We start from the raw sequence: 16,756 nt of genomic DNA, 5'->3' as shown, positions 1-16,756 counted from the left end.
CCCAACAATCCACAGCCGCATGCTCTTTTCAAGGTCAAAGGTCAGCATTTTATCGCTCCAACACCCCCGGTTCAGGTCAATTGAAGGTCACAAACCGACTCTTTCAATTGTCTGTCAGACCTGTCTAAGGCTCAGACTGGTGATCCAGTGATTCGCTACATTCCCAGGTCAAACCCCCCCCCTCGGCCTCCCTGTCTGTCTGTCACACACTCCTCCCTCCCTCCCTCCCTCCCTCCCTTCCTCTCTCTCTCTTCATCCCTCCCTTCATCTCTCCATCCTTTCACACTGCCTTGTCACGTTGTCAGTCAGAGCACGGCTGTGTCACTCCTAGTGAGGGCTGCGTGTGTGTGTGTGAAGGGGGAGGGTTAAGGGGTACAGAATGCATGTGTGTATGTGCAGGTGTGTGTGGGTGCATAGTATATGGACATGCATCTGTGTTTATGTGTTTACAGTAGTTGTTTCTATACATGTGTACATGTGTATGCGGGCGTGCGTCCAAATGTGAATATATGTACGGATGCGTGTGTGTGTGTATGTACAGTATACAGTATGTATGTGTGAATGTACGGCAACGTGTGCGTCAGTCCGTTTGTTGTGATGATCCTGTCTTTGAGCTGCCTCTGGAGATCTCTTCAAGGCTGGGTCCTGTCACTTCTAAACGGGAGACTTTCCTTGGGAGCCATCAATAGAGATGTGTGTATTTGTTATTATACAGACTGTATGCATGGGACTGGCGAGCCTCTCTACTATGACAGTGAACATCTTCATAGCCCAGGATGAAAGCAGAATGCCTTGTATACAGTATGTGGTCTGTGTGTATATGTGTGTCGCTGCCACAGCTGAAGGTGCATCCTCTACATACAAATATGACAGAGTAAACTGGAGATAAATTGGAGAGAACTCATGTGCCAGTCAAATGATTGTGTGTCCAGTGACTGTAGTGTGTCATCCTCTCCTGCAGGTGGCGGTACAGGCAGCCAGCAGACCGTTCTCCATGAGGAGCAGTAGAAGATGCCGGCTCTGCCAGCACTGCTGCTGTCGATACACTTCCTCTCCTTCCTGCTAGTCACCATGGCGCCACGCTCCCTCAGTCAGGCCCCCCTGCTCTCCTCCGTCCGCATGGGTGAGTGGCCCATCCCTCCATCCCTCCATCCCTCCATCCCTACCAGTCCCACTAACCCGCGTCAAAAAGTATTTGCAGATACTTTTCATGTTTTTTTTAACCTGCTCTGGTGCCTTTAACACATAGGGCAATACAATGAGAGACAGAATGTTTGACAATCACAGGAAAACATTTTAAAGACCCCATGAAATGGCATCTTTACTCCTGTGATTTGACGCATTTCCTGTTGAAACAGGGCGGGACATAACACAGTGAGGGATCATTCAAAAGTCTAAACCAATGGAATATGAGTCAGGGAGAGAGAGAGAATTTTATTTGATGGGAGGAGTGCAGAGGAGCGGGATTGTTAAAAAAATCTGATGGTTTTATTTGTTCGAAATTAATATTTACGGCTATTAGTGCAGCATGAGGTCACAATGGAAGATACTGTGTTTTCCAGGAGGTAAAAGTAATGGGAGTTCATTTCATGGGGACTTTAAAGCCTACTATTATTTTCTGTGATTGACAACTTACCTGCCAGTATCTGAAATGTCCTAATACGGTAAACCCCTGTTTTACCCTGCGTAGATGTATTATTGTAGATGTATAATTATAAATACTTTTTTAGTAGAATGAAACTGATCTGCCTTATTTGATGTCCAGGCTCCATCTATTTAGTTAAGTAGGTCATAATTGAGACAAGTATAGTAGGTGTAAGGAAACCCACACACTACCAAAAATTAAGGATGGGAATTTATTTTCTATGAAGATATGCATATGTATGCACCAAAAATGGTCCTCTGACAAAACATTAGCTGTACTGCACTTTTATACCCCCCCCCCCCCCACATTCTCACCCACACATGAGCTGAGCATGGGTGGTAGTGTTAATGATAAATGGTCTTCCACTTCTCACTGCATCCCGTTTTCTTCCTCTTCCCCTCTCCATCCTCATGCTCTGTCTTTCTCTCCACCCCCCACCCCCCCACCTCTGTTTTCTTTTCTTCGCCCCGCTCCCATCTGCTCTGTCTCCCCAGCGGCGATCCTGGACGACCAGTCGGTGTGTGGGCGCGGGGAGCGGCTGGCGCTGGCCCTGGCCAGGGAGAACATCAACAGCGTGATGGAGGGCCCGGCCCGAGCGCGCGTCGAGGTGGACATCTACGAGCTGCAAAAAGACTCCCAGTACGACACTACCGACACCAGTGAGTGGAGCCAGCAGACACCACTAAAGTCCATTGGATGCGTATTAACCATGAGAGAATGATATTGACCAGCAGAAACCAATAGAGCCCAGTGGAGCACAATGTCTAATCAGCACAGACAACAAAAACATGACATTAACCAGTAAAAGATCACCAATACCAGTGGGTGGATTAATAATGCCCAGTATGGAGCAGGGAAGAATAGTACTGAACACTGCAGGCTTCATTCCAACACACAATACTACAAAAAAAACGGATAATATTTCTAAAAATAGAGACGATTACATTCTCTAAAATGTTACCAGTCATAATTTTGTCAGTGTAGGTGTCCGCTTTTTCAAATGTTGGCAGAACAAAACTCTATACTGACTAGCACGATAACAGACCACCACCATCACATGAGTGGAGCCAGTAGGGACTTGTATTGATTTCTATACGAATCGTTGCAGACCAGTAATGGGCCATTAAGCCGGTCAGTAAAACCAGTTGACCAGAGCCCTCCAGTAATGGCTGGTCCTGACCACGACAACAGAAAACAACCGCCAACACCAGGAAGTTAGATACCAATATAGATCAGCGGTACGGACCAACACAAGGCAATATAAGGGCATGTAGGCTGCTACATGAAATTGTATTGATATAAAGAGTTAAAGCAGAATGTTAGCAGTCAATGAAGACAGAACAAGGACTGCTGAATCCAGCCACTGAGGAGACAGAGACTCCCTGCTCACATCGTAATAGGTCACTGACCCTGCCACAAGCTACTGGCAAATGTCTATGTGTGCATGAGAAGGGGTTGTGTGCATATGTGCATGCTTGAGTTGTGGGCTTGTGTGTGTGTGTGTGTGTGTGTGTGTGTGTGTGTGTGTGTCCTTGACCGATGGGCAGGAGACTCTGACAGGCTTGTTTGCCAGCAGGGTTTTTTGGTCTCTGGCTCAGAGAGCTCATCATCTTACAGCTACGCTTGTCTGAAGCATGCTAGCACGCACACGCCCACACACACACACACACACGCACGCGCGCACACACACACACACACACACACACACACACACAGGCGTTTACACATGCATGCACACACATCTCCTTCTGCAGACATACTGTAGACATGCACATGCACAGTCACACATGGACACAGTGTAGGCAAGCACACACACAGACATACAGGCATGCATGAAGGCACACAAAAACACACACACACACACACACACACACACACACACACACACAGACACACACAAAGCCTATGGTTAGGAGTGAGGACTTCTTATTGGATAAATTAAATTACCAACCAGATATAGCAGTAAGAACAGCACTTTATGACTATCAGGAAAACACAAGTCACCTGACTCATTTCTGCTGTTCCGCCATTAAATCATTTGGCAGGTAGGTAGACAGAAAGCACTTACTAATGCACTCATCAAAATGATGAGGATGGAGTGATGCTAGTCTCCACTACACATCCAACATATTGCTGTTACCCAACCTTTGCTTGTATAAGAGATGTTAAAGAGATACGGTACAAAAACAAAAAGTATTTCTAAAGATGCCGTAGCATTTAGCCCCTGAATTTGTGGGATGGTCAAACTACTGTCCGTCATGGATGCTGGTCGATAACAGATGCTGGATTTTAAGCACTCCCAATTTTTTTTCTCTAACTGTGATTGGCAGGTGGACATGTTAGGCTATCAGGGCTATTGATCACTTACACAGGCTGCAGGTTGATCAATTAGTCAAGTATAAGACAGACCATGCATATAAGCTGTTTCCATTCACTTTTAACTACTCCGCCTGTCTACTCAACATAGTGGAGAAATTCTTTTTCAGCTGGCGGTTTTGAATAGTGCAATCTGTACAAGATTGCACATTGAATCATAGAGACTGTGTGGACTAGGGCTATTCCTGTACAAAGAAATCAATAGTTGAGTAATAGTCCTATGATTTTATGAACTGATTGAATACTCTATGTACACTACAGTAATAGACAAATATATAAAAATGTTTCTCCCACATTATTGTCCTCCTGCCAAAAGATGTCTCATGCATATTAACATTTAGATGTTAATCAAAGATGACCACAAAGTTTTGAATACGCCAGAGATATACAGTAATCATAGCACATACAAAGTCATAAAAAAAATCATTCATACCGACCAACTGACAAAACCCCCCAACAAATAAATAGTAACAGTGGGCAATACATGGGCAGCCCTACTTTAGTCCTTGGAGTTTTCATCTCAAAATAAATCAGATTATAATGAGACAGGTTGTGCTGCTACAGTAGCATCAGTGGTTAAAATGGAACTGAAATTATATGCATCCTCTTGCTGCATTTTAAATTTCCACATCTGTCTCTTGTGGAGCAACCCTCCCCAACTGCAACCCCTGTGCCAACTCCATATTACCATCAAAATGAAGGAAAGGAAAGGCAGTGTGTTGCCGACTCCGCTGCCTGTGTATTCCATGTTTATTTTCCCCTTTTCCCTTTCAGTGTGTCAGATTCTACCCAAAGGCGTCGTCTCTGTGATAGGTCCCGCCTCCAGCCCCGCCTCTGGCTCTACTGTCAGTCATATATGTGGAGAGAAGGAGGTGAGTGTGCAAAACAAACGCACACACACACACACACACACACACTCATGCATGTCAATCTGTGCATGCACACACACATGCTGTCTCCTTCTCTGACTTACAACCCCTCCTACTCATATAGACTTCATGTTGAATGTATCTCGAGATTCAGGTTCCCATGCGTATTGAACCTCTTCTCATATAATTAACCATCTTCCACTTCTTCCATCTGTTTTCTCCTTTCTTCCCATGGCCTTTTATCCTTTGCGCTCTCTGTTCTCTGCCTCTGCCATATTTCTTATATCTCTTTTATCCCTCTATCCTCTCTTCCTCTAATGGACCTTCCTTATTCACTGTTTTTCTGGTGTGTGTGTGTGTGTGTGTGTGTGTGTGTGTGTGTGGGTGGGGGGGTTAATACACTACAAATTTGCTTGTCTCCCCTTTCTTAATGTTTCTATACGTCTTTAAATCCTTTTTTTGAAGTCTCCTCTCCTCTCCTCTTCCTCTTCCTCTTCCTCTCCTCTCAGATCCCTCATGTAAAGATAGGTCCAGAGGAAACTCCTCGCTTGCCGTACCTGCGCTTTGCCTCAGTGACTCTGTACCCTAGCAACGAGGACCTGAGCCTGGCCATAGGAGCCATCTTACGCTCCTTCGGTTACCCGTCAGCCAGCCTGGTCTGTGCCAAGGCTGAGTGTGAGTACACATGCAGTCTGTTGTGTGGCTGTACATTATGTGCGACTGTGTAGGCGTGTATTATTCTATGTGTTTAGGTGTATGTGGGATGCTGTGATTGCGTGCTTGCAAGCTCACTGTGTGTGTTTGTGAGCGTGTGTGTGTGTGTGTATGCATACTTGTGTGCAGATTCCTCTGTGGGAGTGTTGGCGCATTCACACTATTTGGGCGGATATGACTGTTTTGCACTGTTGGACACTCATTTTAACAGTCTGGCCATAAAGTTCTCTGTGCTGTCAGAGTTCAGAACATGGCTCACACCACAGCCGTCCTATTACTCATGCTCTCACTCTACCTCACACTGTCTCTCGTCCACCTCGGAGCCTGTTAGTCAAAACCAATTAAATAAATATTACAATTTAAAATGCTTTCCAATATTAGAAACTACTTAAGGGGCATATGATTTCACTTGCCAGGCACTCAAAGAGCTTTAACATCAGGGGGACTTCAGCACTTAGTCACCAGTTCTCTTGATTTTTGTTTTGAAAGAATGCATTATTGATTTATTATGCCCTCCATCGTAGAGAGAGACAGGAAATATGGGCCAGGTTGGGTAGTGGCTGTGGGATTCAAACCCACAGCATTGTGAATACAGCACACGATATGTGCTTTATCCCTCTTTGCCATCGGGACGTGGTGTAATCATAATATTACACCCAATAATCACCTGAAGTTTTGCCCAGATCTGAGCCAAAACTGAATTGAGACGAGTTGTTGTGCAGCTGTTGACTCAACACATCAGCCAAACGAGAACTATACTAGAACTGAAGAGCAACAGGAAAAAGAATAAGTGGGACCATTGAAGTGTGTGTACACTTGTCATCGCAGTGTGAAAAGGGTAGATTTAGACAAACAAAAAGCCGCGGCATTATGAATAATTGATTTAATGATCGCCATGCTTTCATTATCTCCACAACAGTTAGCCAGTTTTCCTGCAGTCCCTGAAAGTAGGCTCAATTCCTCACGGTCTTGTCATTTCATTGAACTAAAACAGCTTTGAAATGGCATCAGACATCTTTTGCAGTTTTGATGATCAGTTGAATGGATAGATAAGAGCCTTGTCTTTCACAAAGCGTCCTCTCTCATAAGAATTAGAGGCAACAGATAGCCTGATAGTTACTGGCACAAAGATGCAGTTCTTACTGGTGGAGAGATTGAGGGTGTGTGTGTAATATATTTGGCTTGAAGGTGATCTTTACAAGGTTATCACACTCGCAGACTCTGACCCACTTGGCTGCGCTATCTATCGCCATGGAGCTGGTTGCCATGGCTGCAGAATAGGTGCTAACTGCCACTCAACAGGCTTGTTCCACACACTGAACGACTGCGTGGGTGTGTGTGGCTGGGTATGTGTGTGTTTGATGTGTTTTGTGTGTATGCGTTTGGTGTGTTCTGTGTGTTTTGTGTGTGTGTTTGAGTAGCGCTTTATATATGCGTTTGTGTGTATGTGTGTTTGTGTGTATTTTTGCGCCTGCGTGTATGTCTGTATATGAGGGAGTAGGTGTTGGGGTACTTGTGGGTAAATGTATGTGTCTGTGTGTGTGTGTGTGCACTTCTACTCTGGCGCTGCAGAGGTTGAACATCAGACAATGTTTACCACCAGCCCACTTGATTTATTCATCTTGTTTACCCCAGTGTTCAATGGAAGTAGACGTTCTGTCTTTTTTGTTTGTGAGGCGAGTAACGTGTGAAATCACACATTTCGTTGACACGCACCACGCTACCCTGATTATGTAACGCATTTAGAGAAGGAGACTGGTCATTTTTGTAACACCATGTGGGCAGATTTTAATGACATTAATTTAAGTCATTTTCCCTCTTTAGCCTCGGCAAGTAGCAGCCCATAGAAACGCTGTTAAATGAGAGTGAGTCAGAGATTTTGGGTCATTTCCGACGTATCCCTCTCTCGCTATGCCTGGGTCACAACGCTCTATCTGAGCCTAATTCCATTATGCAGTTTTCATGAGATGGATGAGGTTAAGGAGAAGGAGAGGGAGGGAGGGTCGAGAGAGACTGAGCAGGAGGAGGAGGAGGAGGAGGAGGAGACAGTGGCAGCGTAAGAGAGAGATGGATAAAGAGGGAGAGAGGTAACTAGAGCAAGGGGCTAAGACGAGAGAGATAGAGAGGTTAGAGTGAGCAAGAGCTTGTGTGTGTGTGTGAGAGAGAGAGAGAGAATGTGAAAGGAGGAGAATGAGAGAGAGAGAGAGGGGAGGAGAGGGAGGAAGCTGTAAAGTGCATTGATTTTTTCCCCTCCTTCCTCAAACTAATTAAAGTTTTGGCCTGGTTCAGTGATTACCCCACTGCTTACAGAGCCTTTCTCCTGCTGAAGGGCCCTGTGTGCTACCTCTCTCCTCCTCCTCCTCCTCTCCTCCTCCTCTCCTCCCTCTCTCCCCCCACCTCCCTCTATCCCCAGATGCCTGCCCCACCACTTATTTACATAGCTAGGGGTGTTTTACTATGGAATTACAATTAGGAAGTAGCAGGGTAGGCTTTCCAATAAAGTCTCATTCCACGCAGGATGTCAAGTGAGTCTTGACTGTCACTGGTTATACTCGTTTTCAAGAGGAATTCGCTTGAAGTGGATAAATTGTCTCAAGTATTCCAGTTTTTCTCCTCTTACCCTGCTGTTCTGGTCCTGTCCTTCATATCGTTCAGTGTCTTGCAGAATCCTTGTATCTCTGAATTTCATTATTTGGTTTTAATATTTTTTCACTGTAATTATTTTATTTATATTTCATCAAGATTTTCAGTTTTTTTTAGTCAATCATAATCCCATATATAACTAAATAAATTGCCATAAACCAAAAACAAGTCCTGTCTTGGATGATACACACTCAGAATAATCATACAGTTTAAAGCTCATTAATTGTCATTGAGGGACAAGAAAACAGAAACAAAATGAAATAAATGAAAATAAGTAATAATAAAAAAACAGTACTTTAATGGGGACATTTCCCTGGGATTTAGGAAAACCAATGACCATGCCTTGTAAAATATCTAGGCATCCATGGCTAAATCAACAAGATTTTCACACTTCCCGCAAAGCTTACAGTCTGGAAATATGAAGTTTGTGTGCTGATACTGACACCGATATGCATCTCGGCTCTACTTTGGCTCTGCCTCAGGCCTGCTGAGATTGGAGGAACTGGTGCGCCGCTTCCTCATCTCCCGGGAGACGCTGTCAATCAGGATGCTGGATGACAACCTGGACCCCACGCCGCTGCTGAAGGAGATCCGTGACGACAAGGTGGCCACCATCATCATCGACGCCAACGCCTCCGTCTCCTATCTCATCCTCAAAAAGGTCAGGCCTCAAGCGTTACTACACTGTCCCCTGCACATATACAGGATCTGAACCTGCTCTTGTATACAGTACATGCAGTAGCACGCTGGGGGATATGCATTGCCTCCGCTATTCTACGCAATAGGCAAATTCAGGTTACAGTTATCAAGGGCGTGCAGAGCTTATCATCCGTAAAATAAAATAAAAAAACTCCCTTAAATGTTTTACCTTCTGTGCCCTGTGGAGCTGCAAAGGGAAATGGTATCTGTGCATGTCTGCCAGCAACAATCACTTAAACTCTTAAGAAAATCCTCCACAGAATAACATCTTTCTTTTCTTCTTTTTTTTTGCATTGGGATGCGGTGCAGATGTTAGTCCTATACAAAGGCTTGTTCTGATTCATGTTACAGCCTGTAATGCCGATAGCCAGCGCAGTGAGTCAGAGCTTGACTGCATATGGGATGTTTTCGCTGGGCACATTGGAACGGCTGTCTGCCCTCAGCAAAATGTCCTAGTGTTAGTCTGATGATGTAAAACTGTGATTAACGTATGCTCCCTCTCCCTCTCCCCTCCTCCCGCGCTTTCTCTCCTTCTTTGTCCCCCAACTGTCTCTTTTGCTCTCTGTCTCTCGCTCTCTGTCCTCCTTTGCTCTCTCTCTCTCTCTCTCTCTCTCTCTCTCCCTCAATCACTCTTTCTCCCTCTTTTCCCGATTCTCTTTCTCTATATTTATCCTTTTTCTCTTTCCTTCCTTTCCTTGTATCTCTTTCTGGCTCTATTCTCCTTCCTTGTCTCGCCCTTCCTGCGTCCCACCTTCTCTATTGTTTTTTTTTCCATCTTGTTCTCTCTCTCTCTCTCTCTCTCTCTCTCTCTCTCTCTTTCTCTCTCTCTCACTTTTTTTATCCTACAGGCATCGGAGCTGGGGATGACATCAGCATTTTACAAGTACATCCTCACCACCATGGTAAGAGCTTACCAATTCCATTCCACCTCTCCTCTGTCTCCCATTCCTCCATTTTGAACTTGTTCTTCTCCTTGCCTGCTCCTCCCTCCCTGTCCTTTTGTGAACGAGGGAAAGTGTTAAGGTGGAGAAAGTATTAAATAAAGGGGAGGGAGATGAGAGAGAGAGAGAGAGAGAGAGGAGATGAAGGATGGGAAGAGGGAGAGATCTGAGAAATAAATGAACTGTACAAGGCTGTGGAAGTGGAGAGGAGGATGGGAAAAAAGAAGTGAGAGAATAAAAAGGGGTCTGAGGTGAAGACGACGACGGACGCGATGTGCCCTTTTTCCTTCTGCTACCAGCCGCCCTCTCTTTGCTTCCGGTGTTTTCATCTGCCTCTTTGTTATGCTCTCCTCCCCTCTCCACCTCTTCACATCATTTAAATCAATGTGTCACTTTATGGCGTGTGCCTGTTTTTTTTTTGTCTCCCCCCTCTCCTCCTCCCTCTGTACTTGCTGTGGGCTCGTGCTTTAGATGCCAGGTCTTGCGTTTGCCTCTGTGAACAGCTACCAGAGTCATTTCCATCAACCTCTCTCCCTCTCTATCGCTGTTTTCCCCTTTTTCCGACCTGTCTATCTCTTTTTTTTCTCTCTCTCTCTCTCTCTATCTGAGATTAGATGTTGTCACTCTCGCAGCCTCTCTTTTTCTTTATCACACTCCTCTTTGAACGGTATTTTTCTTCTGTGCCCAGATTTGATACACATGTTGTCACTCACCTGAATTTTCTCTCCTCCTCCCACCACCCTTCCTCTCTCCCCCCCCCTCCTCCCCTCCTCTCCAGGACTTCCCCCTGTTGAGACTAGATGATATAGTGGATGATCAGTCCAATATTGTGGGTTTCTCCATGTTTAACACCACCCATCCCTTCTACCTGGAGTTCATTCGGAGCCTCAACCTCTCCTGGAGGGAGGGCTGTGACCTCACGTACCCTGGCCCTGCGGTCAGTCACACACACACACACACACACACACACAAACGTACATGCATGCACACATTCAGGCAGCGATATACAGTAAAAGCTTTGTTATGCAACGTAACCATAAAACATAGTTTATTCCTCACATTGATTCGTGATTCATGCTGCAGTTAAAGAGATTCAGCTGGCTTTTGGTTTGTATTTAATGTGTATTGATGTATCCTTCTGTGTCTCCTCCCCACTGTTTTACTCTAACCTCGTTTCTCTTCTCCTCTCTTTCTGCCACTTTTTCCTCCCTCCTAACCATTCGATCCTCCGTTTTCACGCCTCCCTCCTCGTCCTTCCTCACGTCTTCTCCCTGGACTCCTTTTCTTTCTTCCTTGTGTTTCTCCTCCATCCCTCCACCCTTCCTGCTGTCCTCCTCCCTCCCTCCCTCCCTCCCTGCCTCCCCCCATCTCTCTCTTGTGTTTCCTCACTCCCTTCCACAGCTCTCGTCAGCGCTGATGTTTGATGCGGTGCATGTGGTGGTGGGGGCGGTAAGGGAATTGAACCGCAGTCAGGAAATCGGAGTGAAGCCGCTCAGCTGCACCTCGCCTCAGATCTGGCAACATGGGACCAGCCTTATGAACTACCTGCGCATGGTGAGCTGTATAAAGGCGCCGGCTTGTGTGCATACATACTGTACACTCACTCACTAATATGCCTGCTTTGCTTACATACACACACACACACACACACACACACATATGTAAGACAGAGGAAATATGGTGTCAGAAGAAACTTAGATGTACGCTGTTTTATATGGTTTCAATTGAATTTTTCACATCTTCACACTAGTGCCATCCATATCCATTGTAGCCAATATATGTACAGTACTTCTATCCATACGCTCCATATGTCCTCATCAGACTGTGTGTTTCTCCTGTACAGTAGCAACAATACAACTTCAGTACTATATACTGTACCATCCTCATCACATGTGCATGTAACCTCTCTCTCTTGTTATTCCTTGTCATCTCCCATCTCTGGTCGTCTGTGCGTTTCATCGACGACCTGTCGTCAGCGTCGCCCGAGCCCCATCTCTCATTGTCTCCTCCCCACCGGCCTGACATCTGTCTTTGTTAGTCAACCTCATGGCGCGCTCCATCTTCACCACCGTGCCATTCATCTTAGCTCCCGCTAACTCTGCCAGCACCTGGGCTTTGGAGTGGCAGAGTGGAGCTGCGAGGTGGAGTTCTGAGTCTTATTAGGGAGCTGTTGACTGTCTGTGCTAGTCTATTTGAGCCTCTCGCTCAGTCACTTTCTCCTAGTTGTCCAAAGTTGATCGTCCCCGCCTGGGTCGGTCTCAGACACTCACTCTCTCTCTCTCTCTCTCTCCCTCTCTCTCTTTGTCTTTTCCCCTCTCTCTCTTCCTAATCACTGTAGATAGTATCTGTTTACTTAATCACAGCGGATAGTGTGAGGAACAATGTTTGACTTTATACAGAAGGGTGGGGATTAACTGTATTTATCTCACAGTCTCTTTTTTCTCTTTTTTTTGTCTCTTTTTCTAATCTTTCTGTCTATTCCCATTGCTTCCCCTCCTCTCTCCCCCTCACTCTCTTTCCCTCATTCACCCTCTCTCTTGTCCTTCCTATCTCCCTCTCTCAAACTCCCCCCCCCTCTATCTTACTACCTCTCTCTCTCTACCTCTCTCTCTCTCTCTCTCTCTCTCTCTCTCCCTCTGTCTGCCAGGTGGAGTACGATGGTCTGACAGGCCGTGTGGAGTTCAACAGTAAAGGTCAGAGGACCAACTACACCCTGAGGATCCTGGAGAAACACCGAGGCGGACACAAAGAGGTCAGGAGTCACCTGTTATCATGCAGCAGCCAGGTCAGATCGCCCATAGGCATTGGGCAAGTTACAGGTCACCCATCTGATTTAACTTCGCCTGGGGAGGCGTTTAACACTGAGGTCAGCCTCATCACAGACTGAGCCCAGCTGATAGTAACCAAATCCTTTTCCTCTGTGAAGTTGCTTTGATGCCTCCCACCTGATAAAGAGTAGCTGTTTGCATTTGTTTCACCCTGACTGGAGTACCAGAGGGGTGGACTAAATAAGCTCCATTAGTTTACTCCATCAATTGACTTTCAAATAGTTTGTTTCTAAACTTTCTGGCAGGGCTTGAGACCGTTTTTTGATGTCTTGGACTTATCTCTGTCTCATGCCAATTTTGACTCGAGAGTTGACTCGGCTTTTGCCTGCCTATCTACAAACATAAAAATTAGTAATTTTACTGATGTTTGGTTTATTTTCTCCCCTGCACTACAAACAATTTAAGGGATTTCACCTGCAGAAACCTGTTTGTGATGTGGCCTAAAACTTGCATTGATTAGTCACTTCCTATGCATTGATAGTTGGATATTGAAGGGTAAAATAAAGAGTAGATTTGCAGATAGATCTGTTCATCCATAAGATGGTACATTTGAAGAGACATGTACAGTGTTTATTGCCTATTTTGGTATTGGTCTTGAATAGAACTTGATTTGTTCTGGTCTTGGTCTTGACTTGGTCTTGACTAAAGTGGTCTTGACTACAGTCCTGCTTCCCGGCACCTATTGCGTTGTCATATGTAGTGACACCATCATTCTGGCACCTCTGAAATTGTATTTATTATGCAGGAAAGATTTTTTCTGAGCATGCATGCTGTTTTTCAGCAGCTCCCTACATTCCCTTCATATTGTTAGACACATTCACTCCTGGGATCTGACCAAAACAACCTCAGACTTACACTGTTTGCCACTGAGCAGCGTAACAGGAACAATGGGGTTCAAGTGCATTGCTCAAAGACACCTCGAACATAGAGGTTTTGACAGAGGGCAAGAGAGTTACTCATTCTTGGACCAGACTTTCCCAGATGGTCTGGGGATTTGATCTAGTGACCTTTTGGTAACAAGCCACCACAGATTTGCTAATGGTATTTGGACCAGGTCTGCCTGGAACCAAAATATCAGCAGACCCAGCCAGGGAGGTTTTTAGGACCAAGTTAGAACATTCTGTCAGTGCAGACTCTATTGAGCGTCAGATAGAGGAAAGATGAAAAGGATAGAAAATGCATTTCACCTGCATTTCAAAATTAAGATTTAATGAAGTGTAAGTGCACACATCACTACAGATCCAGATGGAGGCAATTGCATCACGGTTCATTGGCTGGAGGAAACATTTTGTCTCCACCTTCCCTTAATATGTTTTACAGGGATCTAACTGTAGGCTAACTGCCTTCCATGTTAACACTAAATGCCATTTGATAATCATACTCAAATCTACACTTTAACTCAGTGTGAGTTAGGTTGCGACAATTAACATTTTAACTGTGAAAGTCTTCACACCTTTCTGCACAGCAGTTCCCTTCCTACAGTGTGGGAGCATTGGTTCACAGAGAAAAAGACCACTCTTAAATGTCAAGGCAGGATAAAAAGCGTCGTAGAAAAAGCTGTGATTCTGTCTGTGGAGTCATTACCTCTCATCTGACCTATTGAAAGATGTACAGTATTATCTCACAAAGAAATGCCTCTGCAAGCTTCAATTCCTCACCTACAGCCCCTGAACACCTTCTAGGTCATAATCACACACTTATGTATCTTAACCGCCTTTATTGTCCTCATAAAATGGAAATATGTGTGCTGGTTCTTATGCAATTTAAGAAAGATGTTAGTAAAGGGAAATAGACATGGCAGTGAAAGTCCTGATCATGAATGCTTTTCATTATCTTCTTTGCCATCTTGTACCTGCTCTTTGCCCTGCTCTTTAATAGCAGCTTTTGCACACTGCTGCAGGTATATAGCTCTAATGGGGACAATGAAATCAATGGGGATATACAGTATGTAATTGTGTGGATACCAAAGCAAGGCACAGTAATATTAAACATGCAAAGGCACTCTAGGAAATAGCCCAATAGGTTGAATATACTTACTACCCTGACTTAATTGCAATAGATGGTGTCTGGGCCGCTGCTGCAGTAAACTGTTAACACAAGAGCTTAACAGTACATTATTTATCACACAATAGCCATTGATTTTCTCTTGCTTGCTCCCTGTCAGATCGGGATCTGGTACTCCAACAACACCCTGGCAATGAACTCCACCAGTTTGGATATTAATGTGTCAGAGACGCTGGCCAACAAGACCCTCATCGTCACCACCATACTGGTAAGGTCGCAGTTACCTTCTGGAGCCAGCATGCTGGGGAGGTCATAGTGTTTTCTCTTGTCACTGCATGGCCCGGGCCGCGACGCCTGCTGTGCCGCTGTCTGTTTCTGCCAATTTTGCTGTCACCGTGACTGTCATAGAAACTGATAGAGCACTGAGAAAGTGCCACTGAATTCAAACAGTGAAAATCCTTTTATTCTGATGATATCAAAATAATAGAGCTTGTCTCCGTCTGGCTGCCATATGAGCAATGTCATATCAATAAATCAGTCTCTCGCATGATACTGCTCCATCACATGGCATAGATGTGCAGAAACACTTGATATACGCTGCTTTATGATATCATGTAATATGACACTGACAATCCTTGGCTCGCACTTAATGTCACACCTACTTCTGCAGCCATATTGCAGCTGCCATTTTGTATCCCTATTAATAAGCATTTGGTTTAATTCAGGTGGCATTTGCCATTTGAAAATAGTGACACCTGCTTTCACAAAATGAGTGCTTACATGCTAATAGCAACTCACACTGGAATATCATTTTAAGTTATTCGCTATCTTAAGATAATTGCCAACAACACACTAACCTTTTTCCATAATGCGATTCTCTGTTTCTGAAATACTAAGCAGTGAATTTTAGTGAGCGGTCTTTTCTCAAACTGGAATGCATTGTGTTTTGGAATGAAACCCCTCATGTGTCTCCTGTGTTTAGGAGAATCCGTATGTGATGCGTAAGGGAAACTACCAGGACTTCCAGGGCAACGACCAGTATGAGGGCTTCTGTGTTGACATGCTGAGAGAGCTGGCAGACATCTTGAAATTCTCCTTCAAGATCAAACTGGTGGATGACGGCCTGTACGGAGCCCCAGAGCCCAATGGCTCTTGGACTGGCATGGTTGGAGAGCTAATCAACAGAGTGAGTACTCCCTCTCTCTGTGTGTGTGTGTCTCTCTCTCTCTCTCTCTCTCTCTCTCTCTCTGTCACACACACACACACACACACTGAAATATAGAAATGCGCACATGCACAAATGCTCAAGTGCCTCTACAAACAGACACACACGTTTGAACACACACTCACACGCACGCACGCGTACACACGCACACTCAAGCACACGCACACACACTGTAGCCCCAAACCCCAACTCTGCTGTAACTTCCCATGTCTCAAATTGCCCTCAGAGGGGAGTAAGACTCTTATCTAGGACAAAACTTGACTTGATAATTCCCCAAAAGAGAGTGGTAGCATTGCCTAAAAGTGTCTGCACCATATTTCCTCGCTATAACACGCCCCTATCCTAGTCTGTCCCCTTCTCTCCCTGTTCAGGCCCACTGTGTATGCGACAGACACTCTGGTTGAAGCAGGCTAATGAGAGCCCCTCTCTGCTTAATTACCATACGGTATACTTCAATTACCAGGCTGTGGTCCCTGTGTGGGGCCTGCCACGCTGGTGCTCCCTTGCTCTCCACACTCTCCCTCCCTGCCCTCCCCACTGCCTGATCACTCAGCTCTAATTAGTGGCCCATGTTCATCAATTAGCTTTTAATGGAAGAGACGGAGGAGAGGCAGAGGGACCAGAGACCTGCAAGGTTTTATACAGGTGGAAAGCTTGCAAATAGCCTCATTGGAATCATGGATAATGTGTGATGAGTGTGTGTGTGTGTATGCTTTTCATTTTCTTCGTAAATGGAAAATCAAAGTTTTTATTTTTCATTGGTGAATAAACATTCAATAAACATTCAAACAAACAAACACAGCTCTCATCTA

General features: G+C 45.0%; 1 protein-coding gene across 5 annotated transcripts in view; it reads left to right on the top strand.

Moving 5' to 3' along the window:
- The first annotated feature begins 1,011 nt into the window (after nucleotides 1–1,011).
- The window catches only part of grik5 (glutamate receptor, ionotropic, kainate 5), a 27,700-nt gene continuing 11,955 nt past the window's right edge, over nucleotides 1,012–16,756 (top strand). For 3 of the 5 annotated variants that reach the window (XM_071909619.2, XM_071909612.2, XM_071909628.2), the window contains exons 1-11: nucleotides 1,012–1,123; nucleotides 2,140–2,304; nucleotides 4,796–4,893; nucleotides 5,400–5,565; nucleotides 8,730–8,908; nucleotides 9,795–9,848; nucleotides 10,666–10,824; nucleotides 11,289–11,441; nucleotides 12,535–12,639; nucleotides 14,880–14,987; nucleotides 15,702–15,905. In XM_071909619.2, the coding sequence (XP_071765720.1) occupies nucleotides 1,012–1,123; nucleotides 2,140–2,304; nucleotides 4,796–4,893; nucleotides 5,400–5,565; nucleotides 8,730–8,908; nucleotides 9,795–9,848; nucleotides 10,666–10,824; nucleotides 11,289–11,441; nucleotides 12,535–12,639; nucleotides 14,880–14,987; nucleotides 15,702–15,905 (1,503 nt within the window). Of the gene's footprint in view, nucleotides 1,124–2,139; nucleotides 2,305–4,795; nucleotides 4,894–5,399; nucleotides 5,566–8,729; nucleotides 8,909–9,794; nucleotides 9,849–10,665; nucleotides 10,842–11,283; nucleotides 11,442–12,534; nucleotides 12,640–14,879; nucleotides 14,988–15,701; nucleotides 15,906–16,756 lie in introns of all 5 variants that reach the window. The other 2 variants (XM_078287435.1, XM_078287436.1) reach the window with 2 other exon arrangements.

This window comes from Centroberyx gerrardi, chromosome 12 (assembly GCF_048128805.1).
Source record: "Centroberyx gerrardi isolate f3 chromosome 12, fCenGer3.hap1.cur.20231027, whole genome shotgun sequence".
Taxonomy (NCBI): Eukaryota; Metazoa; Chordata; class Actinopteri; order Beryciformes; family Berycidae; genus Centroberyx; species Centroberyx gerrardi.
Note: the sequence above shows the minus strand (reverse complement) of the source record. Positions and strands in the feature narration are given on the sequence as shown.